This window comes from Agelaius tricolor, unplaced genomic scaffold (assembly GCF_023055355.1).
Source record: "Agelaius tricolor isolate 1412-34295 unplaced genomic scaffold, bAgeTri1.0.p SCAF_12, whole genome shotgun sequence".
Classification (NCBI taxonomy): Eukaryota; Metazoa; Chordata; class Aves; order Passeriformes; family Icteridae; genus Agelaius; species Agelaius tricolor.
The window spans coordinates 25,249,377-25,263,508 of NW_027269272.1; the positions used below are offsets into that span (position 1 = coordinate 25,249,377).

At 48.8% G+C, this 14,132-nt stretch overlaps 1 protein-coding gene across 2 annotated transcripts in view; it reads left to right on the forward strand.

The window, feature by feature from the left end:
* The window catches only part of VEPH1 (ventricular zone expressed PH domain containing 1), a 58,675-nt gene that overhangs the window by 26,316 nt on the left and 18,227 nt on the right, over nucleotides 1-14,132 (forward strand). For both annotated transcript variants that reach the window (XM_071438224.1, XM_071438225.1), the window contains 3 exons: nucleotides 3,501-3,718; nucleotides 8,740-8,949; nucleotides 9,883-10,277. In XM_071438224.1, coding sequence (XP_071294325.1) covers nucleotides 3,501-3,718; nucleotides 8,740-8,949; nucleotides 9,883-10,277 — 823 coding nt within the window. The remainder of the gene's footprint in view (nucleotides 1-3,500; nucleotides 3,719-8,739; nucleotides 8,950-9,882; nucleotides 10,278-14,132) is intronic.

Consider the following 14,132-nt stretch of genomic DNA (forward strand, 5'->3'; position numbering starts at 1 on the left):
GTGTATTGGCTGGGCCTCGTGTGTCTGAGCAGCACAGGAAGACACCATCCTCGCTGTTTCTACTGATCTGGAGCTTTGCATTCATGTAAAATTAAATTTATCTCAGAAGAATCAAAACCAGATTTGGTTTGGCTTCATAAATCTTATTTCTGTTGGGTGGAAAGAGGAGCCAAAATCCCATTGGGGCCTGGGAGCCAAATGAAGTTTTTTGTTCTCTCCTTGTTTACTTCCATCCCCCAGCAAGTTTTACTTTTATAAGACCTGCAGGTGACCACATTTAATTCTGTGTTTAGTATTTGAGTGTCAGCATTTTCTAGAAACTTTATGGTTGCTAACCAGCCAATCCTCAGCTGAGCACAGCTGGGCTCAGAACTGAAGGATTTCATTTGGATTCTGTGTTTTGGGGTGTTGAACCAGCTCTCCCCATCTGGGTGTCTCTGAGGCTCCATTTCCGCTGAGTTCTGCTACTTCAAAGGGCCTGAATTTATTTATTTTGCCTTTTGTTGCTGTGATTGTTTTATACCAAACCAAGAATGAGTGAGGAACCAACTGGCCCTGTTGGATTCCATGTAGTGCTGGAAACTGCACACTGGAGTAAAGTTTACAAAGACTTGATTCAAAGAATATTTTCCCCTCGTGTTTTTAACCTGTTGGTTTACGTGGCTGCACCAATCTACTGAGTGGAGCACACACAGCCTGCACTGAATAACTAATGTCCAGCCTCCCTGGAGTAAATGTTGAGGAAGCTCTCACCATGTCCTGTGCCAGGAGTGTGATTTTTTGGGAAGCTGCTGACTCAGCAGCATCCCAGCCCGTGGGGAGGACACGTTTGTCATTTGTTTGCTGTGTTTGTCACTGACATCCAGGGACCCTGTGCTCCAGACTCAAAACCAGAGATAAAGACAACACACAGAGGGTGGCAGAGGTGAATGTTCCACCAGGAGATCAACGGCTCCTCTCTTGTTTTGTTCTCTAAAAGGTTAGGAAGTGTGAATAATTCTGAATTATGGGAGATCTTAGAATGGTTTGGGTTGGAAGGGATCTTGAAGCTCATCCCATTCCCCTGCCATGGGCAGGGACACTTCCACTACCCCAGGCTGCTCCAAACCCTGTCTAAGCTGGTCTGATGAAAATAATCACCTCACCTAAGAGGGGAAGGAAATGCCTCCATGGCTGATTCCTGAGCAGAGGTGAGATCATGGAATCATAAAATCTGCCAGGCTGGAAAACGCCTCCAGGACCATTGAGTCCAACCACCAACCCATGTGTGCCTCTGATGGTCCCATCTCACAGCCCCTGTGTCAGGGCCTTCCCAACCCTCCCTCATCCCTTGTCCCCTCTCCCCTGTCCTGACACGAGCGTGCCATGGATGTTCTGTCACTCCTCAGACAGGAATCGGCATCCCCTGCCCAGCCAAGCAAAACAAGCAGGCAAGGAGACATCAATGGCAGAGCTGGGACTTTATTTGTTGATGTTTTATTTCACTGGAAGGCTTGCCTGGGGAAAAGAGGTGGCAAGGATGGAGGCTTGGCCCTGAATGGTCGGGACTGTGGATCTGAGCAGCAAATCCTTGCTGGCTCCTAGAAAAAGCCTCCTGTGCTTCCAGGGACTCCAGGAGAGAGGGGAGCTCTGGAATTGAAAGGTTGCCCCTTGTTTACACACACCACTTCTGCTGGTGTCAGCAACACTCTCAAGGGGCAAGCTGGAGTCAGAACTTGTCCCTTAACCATAAACTTGTGCAAATGAAAAACCATCTTGGGGCCCAGGGCAGTCGGACACTTTATTTTGTTCCCCTATGTTTGGAACCATCTGGGAGTTGGAGTTATTTCTGAAAGCCTTGTGATCTTTTTGTAGTCTTCTGAACCTGTTTTTAAGAAAAAAGCAGTTTGCCACACCTCATTGCTTGTGCTTTAGCTCCTCACCTTCTGGCAGATGTAATGCCATAAAATGCAAGGGCTGCTTACGAGAAAATACACGAATACATCAAACAGGCATTGCTGAAATAACAAGAGGTTATGTACATCCAAATAGGCTTTGTGAAACATTTTGGATTAGAACTGTGGCAGGGATAACGGCTGCTTTCATGTTGAGCTGTTTTGCTGTAATTTTGTTTTGTATAACAGTTACATATTATATTACTCAGGCGAGTTTATTGTTCTTTTACCTCACTCCAGGCGAGTAGCAGCATTTCAGCATGGCTGGAGACTCTCCAGCTGGATCAAAGTGACAGGAAAATGGTCAAAACTGCTCCCCATTTAGTCTGCTGCACAGTTTGTTTAGAAAACAAAAATGTGTTTTAAATGTTAATTGAACCTCTGTTTATCTCTTGGAGGAAGGATCGGCTTTCAAATAAATGAGTAACTGTGCACCAAAGAGTCAACCTCGTCCAAGCCATTGAGGAAAAACCTTGGTCACATCAGCCCAGCCCAGGGTGTAGCTGGAGCTTTCCCCCATATGGCTGAAGGGTGCAGTTTGTCTGATCCACTCCTGCCATTTATCTCTGTCATGGCAGAGCTGCTTTTCCTTGAATTATGTTGGTTTGCTCTTCAAAAAAAGCCTCACCCGTGATGCAGGGCCATGTCCTGCCAAAGCCTCCTGGGTATTTTTACAGCCCAGCTGGGTCTGGAATCAACCTTTCAGCAGATTTTGCTCTCTGGTTAGGAGGTCCCAGAAGAGAGGAGGAAATGGGGCTGGGACCCTGCAGAGCCCAGAGCACGTGTGTGGCACATGAGCTCCCTGCTGGCCCTTGGGAAGAAGAAAGCTGTTTGTTTTTCTGCCTTTGTTTGTGTTTCAGCACAGGCTGAAATCCAAACATCTCCGAGTTCTCCATCAATCTGCTGAGGACCAAGTGGGCTTCCCTGAGTAAAAGGATTCCCCCAGTGAAGGATCTGATGGGAGTTCCTGAGTTAATTGCTGGTTTTTCCACTGCTTTTCCCACTTGGGTGTTTTTAGGACTGTGGAACCCAATCTAATTAGGACAGCTCTAACAGAGGAGCCCTAATCTGGAGATGTTTAGATCCAAGCTGGATGTTCCCCATTCCTGGAGGTGTTGGTGGGGCTTGGAGCAATCTGGAAGGTGGGACTGGGTGGTCTCTAAGGTCCCTTCTAAACCATTCTTTGGTTTTGTGAAGTAGCTGAGCCAGGCTCATCAGAGGTGAAAGGGGAGCTTGGTGCTGCTGGGGCCCTGATCACTGAGCCAGGCTGATCCACCAACCCAGAAGGATGCAGGGCCCTTAAAGAGCCTTCAGGGATCTGGCTTGGATCTGAGGAGGAGACAAGATGTCCTGAGTTAGTCTGGGTTAGGTAACACCAAGAGGAACAAAAGTCACTTCAGTGTAACCACAAATAAGCTGTGTTTGAGGCAGCTGCCTGTGTCATGGTGGGGCAGCCACTCTTCCCCAGGGACGGTGACTCAGTCCCAGCACACAAACAAACCCCTGACAGCAGCAAACAATGAATTCGTGTGTTCAGCCCTGTTCTTATCTCCCCACGCTGCCCAGGAGCGAGCCAGAACCTCCTTGCTGTATCTGGTGAACCAGCTGGCCAACATGGAGCACTCCTTTCACCACCTCCTGCTGCTGGAGATCAAGAGCCTCACCGACAGCTTCTCGAGCATCCTGGGCTCCCAGAGCAGGGACATTTACCGCATGAGCAACAGCTTCTCTGCCATCGCCAGGCTGCTGGCGCGGCAGCTCGGCGCCAACGGCGTGGCCGCCAGGTACTGCTGCTCTCTCACTGCCCTGCTCGGGCCTGCAGCTTGGCTTGCACGGTTTCCAGAGTCTGTGCTGCCCTAGTGTGCGACTCTGAGCTGCACAGAAAGTGTCAGCAGTTCCCAAGGACGCCTCTGCTTTGCGCCCAACAGGTGCAAACACTGAATTGAGGAGAGTGAACTGGGAGGGTGGGACTGCATCACCTGGAGCTGGAACTGGGCAATTAACCCCAATGTGGAAATGGACCAAAACTTGTAAAAGTGTGAAAAATCATGACTTGGGGTCCATCTTGGGTCCATCTTAGGTGGAGCCCCGGCCAGGCACTTGTAGTGCCCAAGTTCCTTTGAAGGCGTTTTAATAATTCCGTACTTTATTCCTTTAACTCTGTCTAGCCTCTGTTCCAGGTAGCCCCTTTTCCAGGTAGCCTCTTTTGGCATCACTGTGAGGCACCAAAATTCCCATTAAATACGCTCCCATTGCCATGAAGAAAGCCGTACCCCAGATAAGTAGATTTAAGCAAGCTAAAAAAACCTCAGTTAAAAATAAATCAGTGAAGTCAAGCTCACAATTATCAGTGAGTTTATTCTAGAAAATGCCCACTGAGGGTGAGGAGAACAATGGCTGGCCGAGCTCCCTGATGAAGATTTGCCCCCAAAAAAGTCTGAAAAGAATTTCTGAAGCATCCACAATGAGATGTTCTGCTTGCTCAGCTGCTTCTGGCTGTGCATCCTAAGGTTGAAGTGTTGTGGGGTTTGTCACAGTGAGGATAGGAATGTTATTTAAATACAGGGTGGCAGTCACTTCTAATTAGTGAGAGACTGAGAATTTGAGTTGTGTATCTTGCATAGGTCAGGGGGGCACACAGGAGTAGTGATTCTTTGGGAAAATGGAACAGAGGTGTCAGAAAACTCCTGACAGTGAAGGCCAGCCCTGGAGCCAGACTGGGAGCAGTGGAGCCAAAACATTGAGGTCAGTGGGGAAACAAATAATTGGTGTCCTGGAGAGAGGTAAAAATGAGAAAGGAGAGGAACCCAGACAGAGCCCCTCGTCTGACTGTGAGGCTGTGAGAAATGTCCAAGCCTCACCTGGGGGCAGAACCTCAGCAGAAAGCAGCCCTTGGCATTCCCAACCCATCATGGTCCCCCCATTTATGGTTGAAAAATTACTTTGTTAAAACATGGTGATATTCCTGTTCCTTATTATATTCTGGGTTTCACATTTATCTCTTAGAGCTGCTAAGAAAACCTAGTTAAAAACAAGGTTTTCATCAAAATCTGGCTGTTTCTAGCTAAAATTCTCTTTGTTAAGGACTGGCTGAAGAGTAGAAGCTTTATTGTCTGTGTGAGTGTGGTTACAGATGATTTTCTCTCTCTGCTCCTTGATTTTATTTATTTCTTTATTTATTTTAAATTTCATTCCCTCCCCAACCCTCTGTGCCCTCAGTATCTCTGTGAAAGATCACAGCAGAATGCTGGTTTTTCACAGTTTTTAGCTATTTGGTTTTACATTTCAGGCAGAGTATCAGCTTGATCAGACCAGGCTGAATGAGAGCTCTCTGCTGATTTAAGCAGAGCTGGTTTTGACTCGTGCTTGGGAAGTGGGACCAGTCCAGATGTGAAGGTGGAAGTGCTCTCCCAGCTCTGGAGCTGCTGCAGTCACTGAGCTAAAGAGCAGCAATCCAGGGTGGTTGTGCTGTGAAGGGAAAGCAGGATTTTAAACTGTGGGCCTGGATTATAGCCATTCCTTCCAAAACTCCTGTGTTTACATTAGGAAAAGCTGATTTTTTCAGAGCCATGGCTGGCCCGGCGTTGTTTGACACAGGGAATTTTACATGCAGGGACTGGGGAGCATAATTAAAACCAGGCCATGCCCTGCTGCTCCTTACTGTCCCAAAATTGCAAGTTATTCAGTCCCAGAGGGGCTTTTAAAGAACATATGCAGGGTTTTAATGGACTCAGCCAACCTAGAGGGGCAGTGCAGTCAATTAAAGGGGAAGAAAGCTTCCAAGTCCTTGTTCTAGGTAGGAACTGAGCTTAAGGGGCTGCACCAATGCTGCTCCTCTCAGTGCTGTGGCTGCTTGGAATTGTTTGGCACTGGCACAGGAGAGATTTAGGTTAAATATGAGGAAGTTCTTTGCTCAGAGGGTGGGCAGGCCCTGGCACAGGGTGCCCAGAGCAGCTGGGGCTGCCCCTGGATCCCTGGCAGTGCCCAAGGCCAGGCTGGACACTGGGGCTGGGAGCACCTGGGGCAGTGGAGAGGTCCCAGTGGAAGGGAGTGGAATGGGATGATCTTTAAGGTCCCTCCAACCCAAACCAGTCTGGGATTCTGCTGACAGTTCCATGATCTTTCCTCCACCCCTTGCCTTCTTCAAACTTTCTTGTCCATCCTGTTTGAGGAGGTGATTTTCTCTCCCTTAACAAACCACGAACACCTGACCCATCCTTGTGGCCTCCATGAGCACAGAGGTGAAGCCCTGGCCACAAGCCCAGGTGTATTTTCATTAATCTCCCTTTGGGATGCTCTTTTCCCCACAGTGAGCACCCCAGTGCTGGTGTGGAGAAATGCCCTTTGTGCTAATGCATCACCTGGGCACTGGGGTGCATCTGCCCAGAGGATTTAAAGCATGAAGCCATCAGCAGCCTGGCACTATTTTTGGATGATGGTTTCCCCATGAGCTCGTGCACCTTCCTCCTCCTCCTCCTCCTCCTCCTCCTCCTGCAAACAGCTTTGGTGTAAACTGATCCTGCTCCAGCAGCCTCAGCAGTGCCTCTTGCCAAGGCTGCAGACAATGGTTGGTCTGAGAGGAGCTGCAAGGGGAGCCCAGCAGGAAGGGCTGCCAGGGTTTCAGTGGAGTGGGATGGAGCCCTCACTGAGGATTTTGTGCAGGTTTGTCCCTTTGGCTTCCCAAGGAGCTGATGTGGGCACAGGGCTGGTGCACAGGAGAGCTCCTGGGCACTCAGAGACCCTCTGCTTCCCACTTGGGAATCTTGGCACCAGCAGGGGCAACAGTGGGATGGTGGCTTGAGGAGCCCACCCTCCACACCCTTTTTTCTGCTCTGCATACATAAAATAGGATTCATCCATGTTTCTTTTCCAACCATAACGATTTTGTGGTTCTTTAGGAGAAGAACTTCCTTGCATTCCCTGCACAAGGCCATGGGAGCTCAGCAGGAGGAGGCTGCACAAAGAGGTGCTGTTTGAAACACCATTTTTAATCCCTAACATCACCAGGGCTCCCTGGCTGGGGTCTGTCCCTCCCAAGGCCCATCAGTCCATCAATCCCCTCTCTGTGCCTGAGGCTTTGCCCATATTTACACAGGGAACAGGAGTTTTCCTCAGAGCTCAGCTCCCACAATGGCAGCAGTGTTGGGAGCTGTGGTGGAGTGACTGCTTTCCAATAAATTAAATCTTGTCCTACATCCCCAGAAAGATTTGTTAGGAAAGGTCACATCAAGGGTCTTTATTGCAGAAGAATATTTTTCAAGTGCTCCTCAGTGTTAATATATTATGAGATCTTGCTTGAATTAAAAACAAAGCAAGACAAAACTTGCCAGCTCCCCTGAGAAATATCCTGAGCTGCCTTTATCAAAACAAGTGAAAAAGTGCTTTTTGTGATGCCACATTTCTGGTTGTTTTGTAAAAACCTGGCTTTTTACAATTGGTAATGTGCAGTTTGGGGAGTTTTTAATGGGCTCCCCCACTGCGAGCGTGGCTTGTGAGACTCTGCTGCTTTGGAAGGGCTGTGTTAAACCCCTCATTTGTGGTTTTATATATCCATGGTTTACAGATTTAGCTATTCAGATGTTTGTTCATCAGGGGGGAAGAAAAAGAAAATCAAACAAAGAAATAGTCAGGAGCATAACAAACTTGTTTTAGAGCTGTGGGTGGAGTTTAAAAAGTAAATAGTGTCCAATCCCCCTTGATTCTCCAAGAGATTCCTGTTTGCTCTGTGCTGCTCCATGGTTTTTGGTGCCAGTTCCTCCCTGCTGCAGGTGGGAATGTTCACCTCAGCAGAGCAGTGATGCTGTTGTTGTGGGTCCCTGGGAAATCCAGTCCTACAGCAGCTCCAAGGCAGAGTAAGGACACTCAAAATTCAGATTTCCAGCAAATGGCCAAATATTCAGGGGAGCTGAGTCTCTGTGCAGGCTCTGAGTGATGCAGGAACCCAGAAAAAGCCATTTCCAAAGCTGTTTGAGGGAACCCAGCACATTTCTACCAACAGTGTCTTTTCCAGCAGATTTCTTTTTGTCCTGTAAGATCAACGGCCTCCCTTCAATTTATTTGAAAGTTACCTTTGAATTTTGCATTAAAATGTTCCATATTGTGGCTGCCCATCTGTGGCAGTGCCTAGGGCCAGGCTAGATAGGGTTTGGAGCAGCCTGGGACAGAGGAAGGTGTCCCTGCCCACGGATGGGCTTTAAGGTCCCTTCCAACCCACACCGTTCCCTGGTTCTCTGATTCTGTGATTTTAAGACAAACATAAGAAATCCAAACCAGAACTACTTGCCCTGCAGTCCTACAAGCTCATTTTAACTATTCATTTTCTCTTTGCTGAGCTGGAGTCACATTGCTCATAATTTTTCCTGAGTTTTAAAAGGTATTTTTATTTCTCAGAGGGCAATAATTCAGTAAGAACTGCATGTACTTTGGTCAAAGCTTTAAAACCACAGAATTCTATAAAGTCTGCAAGTAACTTGACTTTTGCCTTGTGAAAATAATGCAATAAGTCAGTGTTTAGCAATTTCAAGAGAATTATTTGAGTTCAGATGAAAAACTTTTAACTGTCAGGGACAGAGTTGTGATTTGCTGCTGCTTGGCGCTTTCCAGGCCAGGGTTGTCAGAGATGTTCAATGCTTCTGATCCACCAGAGATGTTGATCTAGAAGATGTTCCTGAAAATAACCTCAGGGAATCTCTGTTTAAACATAATTATTTTACCAGATCCAAACCACAAGTCCCAGGCACAGACACAGCATCAGCACAATGAACAGAGTGTGCCAGAGTTAAACCTCTGCTTTGTGCTTCCTCAGGATGGAAAAGGACCCTGAGGCAGAATGTCCTGTACCACTGGATGATTTAAAATCTGTCGTGAACGGCAGTGAAGAAGATGAAAAGCTGCAAGTTAAAATCCAGGCTTTTGAAGAGAAAATAAATGTGGACAACAGCACCCCCGGCTCAGTGAGGAGATACAGCCTGGGCCAGGTCTCTAAAGAAGAAAGGAAGGATATGAGGTTTAACAGGTATGGCTCTGGAAAATGTGTGAGGGGTTTAGGGAGATCAGGTCTGTCATAAAACTTTATCCAAATACGGAGGGTTTGGTCTGCTCGTGGAATACCCACAGGCAGCATAAACCTGAATTTAACCAGCTTTTGCATCCATGAACTTAAGGGCTGGATGAAATCGTTCTAAATCCCAGAACCCCAGAATGGTTTGGGTTGGGAGGGCCTCAAAGCCAGTGCCACCATGGGCAGGGACACCTCCCACTGTCCCCTCCAAGCCCATCCAGCCTGGCCTTGGGCACTGCCAGGGATCCAGGGGCAGCCACAGCTGCTCTGGGAAACCCAGTTAATCTTTTCTGCTCCCTAAAGCAGCAAAAAAGGGCAAGAAAAAAAAGAAGCCCTGCATTGAAATATCACGGACAGGAAGGCCCTGAGAGCTTTCCTCAGGGTGTTATCACTAACAGTATTTATCAGTGACAGCTGTGTGGGGCTGTCCCTGCTCCACAGCTCCACACAGAGCTCTTCCTGCTCCAGGATTTGCCCTCTCAGCCACTTCTGCTCTCTTTGCTCCCCTCCATCCCAGCAGGGACGCAGGGCAGGAAGGGCTGGAGGCAGGGTCCTGGTTCAGTGAAATTACTGCTTGCCTTTTCTATGGTGAGATTGGTACCTCAGCCACACCACCCCAGGGCTCCAGGATCCTTGCAGAGGGGCTGCCTCACTCCCCCATGGCAGATGCTGGGATATGTGCATATCATTTGGATGTTGTTCCATTTCATTTGCTTATTAAAGCTGGGGCTTGAGCCTGGCTTAGGAAATGCAGATTTCCCAGCAGGCTCCTGCCCCTGCCTTGGTGAGCCCACGTTGGGCTCTCTGAGGCAGCTGCACAGGGCACATTTTGGGGGGATTTTTGTGCCCTGCCTCTGTTCCAAACCCCTTTTCCTTTCCTCCCTGCAGGTCCAAGAGCCTGGCCCTGCACACACTCAGGGTGAAGGGGCTGAGCTCAGAGGGAGGGACAGACGAGGACGGTGGGGACATCCCTGCTGGCATCTCCTTCTCCGAGCTGTGCCTCAGCCAGGAGCACCAGCAGGAGCCTTTTGGGGTGCAGCCTGAGGCAGGGCACCTGGGGAGCTGCCTGCTTTCACACCAGAGTGCTGATCACCCCCAGGCAGGCAGCCTGCCAGAGCTGACCCCAGAACAGGCCCTGGAGGGAAGGGCAGAGGCAGCCACGGGCCCTGTGGAGCACCAGGACAAGCTGTACCTGCACCTGAAGGAGAACCTGGGCAAGGTCAAGGAGTTTGTGATGGAGATGGGGAGGAGGATTCCCATCCCTGAGCAGTGTGTGATCGAAGGTAAGCAGATTGAGCCCCCCAAGGGCTTCTGTACCCACCCAAACCCCCCTCAGGGCCCAAAGGGGAGCAGAGACCCCCCAGCACAGGCAGGGAGGAACATCAGCTGGAGAAAACAGCATTTCCCAAATGGAATCTTTTAAACCCTTCCAGGATTCATTTCCTCCAGGGACACATCCCGTGCCTCTCCCAGACTCCCACGAAGGCTCAGGTGAACATTTCCCTCTGGATGTGGTGGGGAGTGAGCCCTGAGGGTGGCAGAGCCTCTGGGAACAAGGCAGGGCAGGAAGGGACATTGCCAGCTCCAGGCTGGAGCTGTGGGGCCGGCTGGGACGTCAGGGATTGATGTGTGCTGCACAGCCCACGTGCCATGGGCCCCGTGCTGGTCTGTGAGGCTCCTGCTGGGTTGGTTTGGGCAAGTCTGGGCCTCCTTCCTCATGATCAGCTGGACTGGGCCAACAAAGGGCAGGACCCTCAGGGCAGCACATTCCAACCACAGAACTCCCGAAGGGCACAGCGGGGTGAGATCCCCATGGGCTGGGCTGGGCTGGATCCCATCTCACCAATGCCTGGGCTGCTTTCATGTTTGCTGCTTTCATCCCTGGTGGGTCTGTGATCTGCTCCTCTTTGAAGTGAATGCTTTGGGTTGGGTTGGGTTGGGTTGGGTTGGGAGCCTCCTCCCTTATTCCCTTTGAGGTGAATTTGGGTGCATCCAACCCCCTCAGTGGTGGCCATGAGCTGTTCACAGCCCAACCCTTCCATGGGCCACGTTGATCCCAAGGAGCAGCTGCCTCAATCAATTAAATTAAATTTAATAAATTAAATTTCCAGTCACTTCAAACATCACCTTCTAATACAGCGTCACTTCAGCTCCAACAAGCATCAACCGAAGTTGATAAAAGATTTATTTCTTTCTTTTCTGAGTGGTCAAGAAGTGGAAAAGCAGTTTCCACTCATAAAAGGGATATAATTCTTTTTCTCTATATATATTTTAAAAGCTTATGCTTCTGAAGAATTTCCTAAATACTTTAAATTCCAGGGTTAGTAGTTGAAATAGTTATCTGGTAGAATTAAGGACAAAACTTGTGTTGCATAAAATTCCAGTGAAAACATGAGAGTGAACAATGTGGTTTTTGAAGTGCTGAGTGCTCTGACCCCACATTAATGAAATCCCATATATTGAATATTTTTTAATGTATTGCTCAGTTTCCTTTCTGCAATACCTCTTATGATACATCCTAGGCATGTGACTATTTCTAAATTCATTCAAACTATTGTAATTTCCTGAAAATCCTCAACCAGCATTCCTAGGGAAATTCCTTGAGCAGGGACATATGTGCAGAGCAGAGATTTATGGGACTCGCTCTAAATCTGTTGAAGAAATGCAGCCCTGCTCATTCCACAGGGGACAGCTCTGTTAATATTTCAGATATTGCATAAAGCTCTCCAAAAACCTGCAGTTATTGCACTTCAGAGATCCCCAAACTCTAACAGGGCCCACTCAAAGGCGTGTTTTACATTTCACCAACGTGTTTAGCAGAAAAAAAAAACAAGATTAGAAAACATTAATAAATATAGTTGGCTGATTTTATGTAGGCTGTGGGGGAGTCTGAACTGAAAATTTAATGTGTGAGACATGGAAGATATGAAAAGATAAGAAACCCAGAGCAGCCCCTCATGACACAGAGCGTTTGAAGGAAATAGTGGCAGAATGTGTTGCAAGAGTGCACATTTCCCAACCTTTCCTTTCCCTGCTCAGGCCTTTCCTGGGATTTCAAGTGGCAGCTCTGGGGGGTCAGCAGGGTGTTAATAAAGAGAATTTAGAAGAATTTCCAAGGGGTGATGGACCAAATTCTGCTCTCCTGACCAGAGTTCCACCCCTGCTGGCATCTCTGCTGCTGGTGGTGTCTGACCTGGGGCAGCCTGTCTGGGAATGGGGAGAATTCCTCATTCTTAACCCCAGGCTGGGGCTCCTCCAGATTGGGGTGTGCTGGTGAGGACAGAACCTTGGGAATGTCCCAATTTTCCTGCAGGACCCTCAGAGATCTGGGCAGTAGTGACACAGGGGAAGGTGTCCCTGCCAGGAGCTGGAGGGGCTCCAAGGTCCCTTCCAACCCAAACCATTGTGGGACTGCCTGCATTAATTAGAGCCTCAATTTGGAGCATAAAGGATGAGAGTGGCTGCAGGAGTGTGAGGAAAATCAGAGACCTCCATGTGGAGATAAATGGCCTCTGCAGCCTGGAAAAGAGATTTGCAACATCTCCAGTGACTGGGAGGATTAACTGAGTGTCTGCCCCCATCCAGGTGCTGGAGAACACGCCGTGAAGTTGTCAGAGGCAAGCTCAAAACACGCAGAATAGGCACCTCTGCTCTGCTAAATTGTCTGTGATTTGCAAATTGGCTTTTTTGCTCTTGAGTCAGATGTTTGCTGTGTAGGTCTTACCCCTCACGGAGTATTTTTGCTTTACAGGGTGTGATTTGCAGGCTCCTTGTTGACTTCCAAGCTCATTCAATTTATATTCCCTGTCCAAATGGATGCAATATTACCTGGAGTGTCAGATTTTACAGCTGGGAAGGGCTGCAGGTTAAGAAGTGTCAGGGTGGATCCATGAACTGTCTGTGCCAGTTTGAAGATGCCTCCTACAGACCTTGAAAAATTGCCATGTCAGCCGTGTTGTTTAATATTTACTGGTTTTGGCTGGCTGTGCCTTGGGGAGAGCTGTGAATTGGGTGATGATCCTACAGCAGGAGCAGTGCTAGCACTGGGCTGCTGGCCAGAAGGTTTTATCCTAAAGGAAAGGTTTAAGCTGGGGGTGTTTCACAGAGCAGACAAGCTGCAACACCAGGCTCATGTGCATAAGGGATTTTTTTGGAATAACACTGCAGTCAGAGAGGGGATTTGAGCTGGGGCAGAAAGAAGGAACCCAAACCCTCAAAATTCCATTTATTGGTTCAGTTCCTGCTTAGCTTGGAGCCTTGAGCCCTGACCCACATCTCTGACATACCTGATGCAATTTGAGGCATTTTTTAATGTCATGTTCATCACTTAAAGCTTCTTAATCCTGGGGATCTTTTCCTGAAAAGAAGAGAAAAACAACAGGCCACCATATTTGTCAGGCTCTTCAGTTTTCGTGGAGTTCAGCAGTGTTTTCCTCAGCCCATATTTTCTGGGATGGCTTGGGATGCTGTATTCTCCTGGTGGATCAGGATTTGTGATCAGGATTTCTGATCTGCTCTCCTTGTTTCCCACCCCTGCCAGGACAGTGCCTCAGAGCCATGGCCCTGTGCACCCTGCCCTTGGAATGGGTGCAGCCATTCCCAGGCAGGACCTGCACAGCTGCTGGGTTTGGGGATAGCAAGGACAGGCCCTTGTGTTCTGCTCTAGTTCTGCTCCATTTTTAGGTAATTTGGATTAAAAAGCTGCCATTAATGCCCAGAGCTTTGAATGTCAGGTGAGCTGCTGGAAGGAGAGCATCTGATGATATCTGTGTGTCAAGGATGCTGGAGGATTTGCCATCTCCAGGCTCCTTCTGAAAGGACAGAGCCCTCGGACACCATGGAATCATTTCCCCTTGCTCACTGAGGCCAGGTCAGCAGCACCCATGGAAAAACATGGGAACCATTTTGCAGCAGTCCCTGCTGGCTGCTGGTGCCATGCAGGAGGAAATCCATCCATGAGCATTCCCTGAGAGCCCTGGCAGAGGGGGAGGCTGCAGGGGGAGCAGGTTGCAGCCTGCTGGCCCCCAATGTGGTTGTTATTATGTTTTATGTGGTACTGAGGGCTAATGGGGACCAGATGCCGGCGTGGATGGAAGAGCTCATTGCTCCCCTGCAGTGCTCAGCCCTGCTCAGCCCTG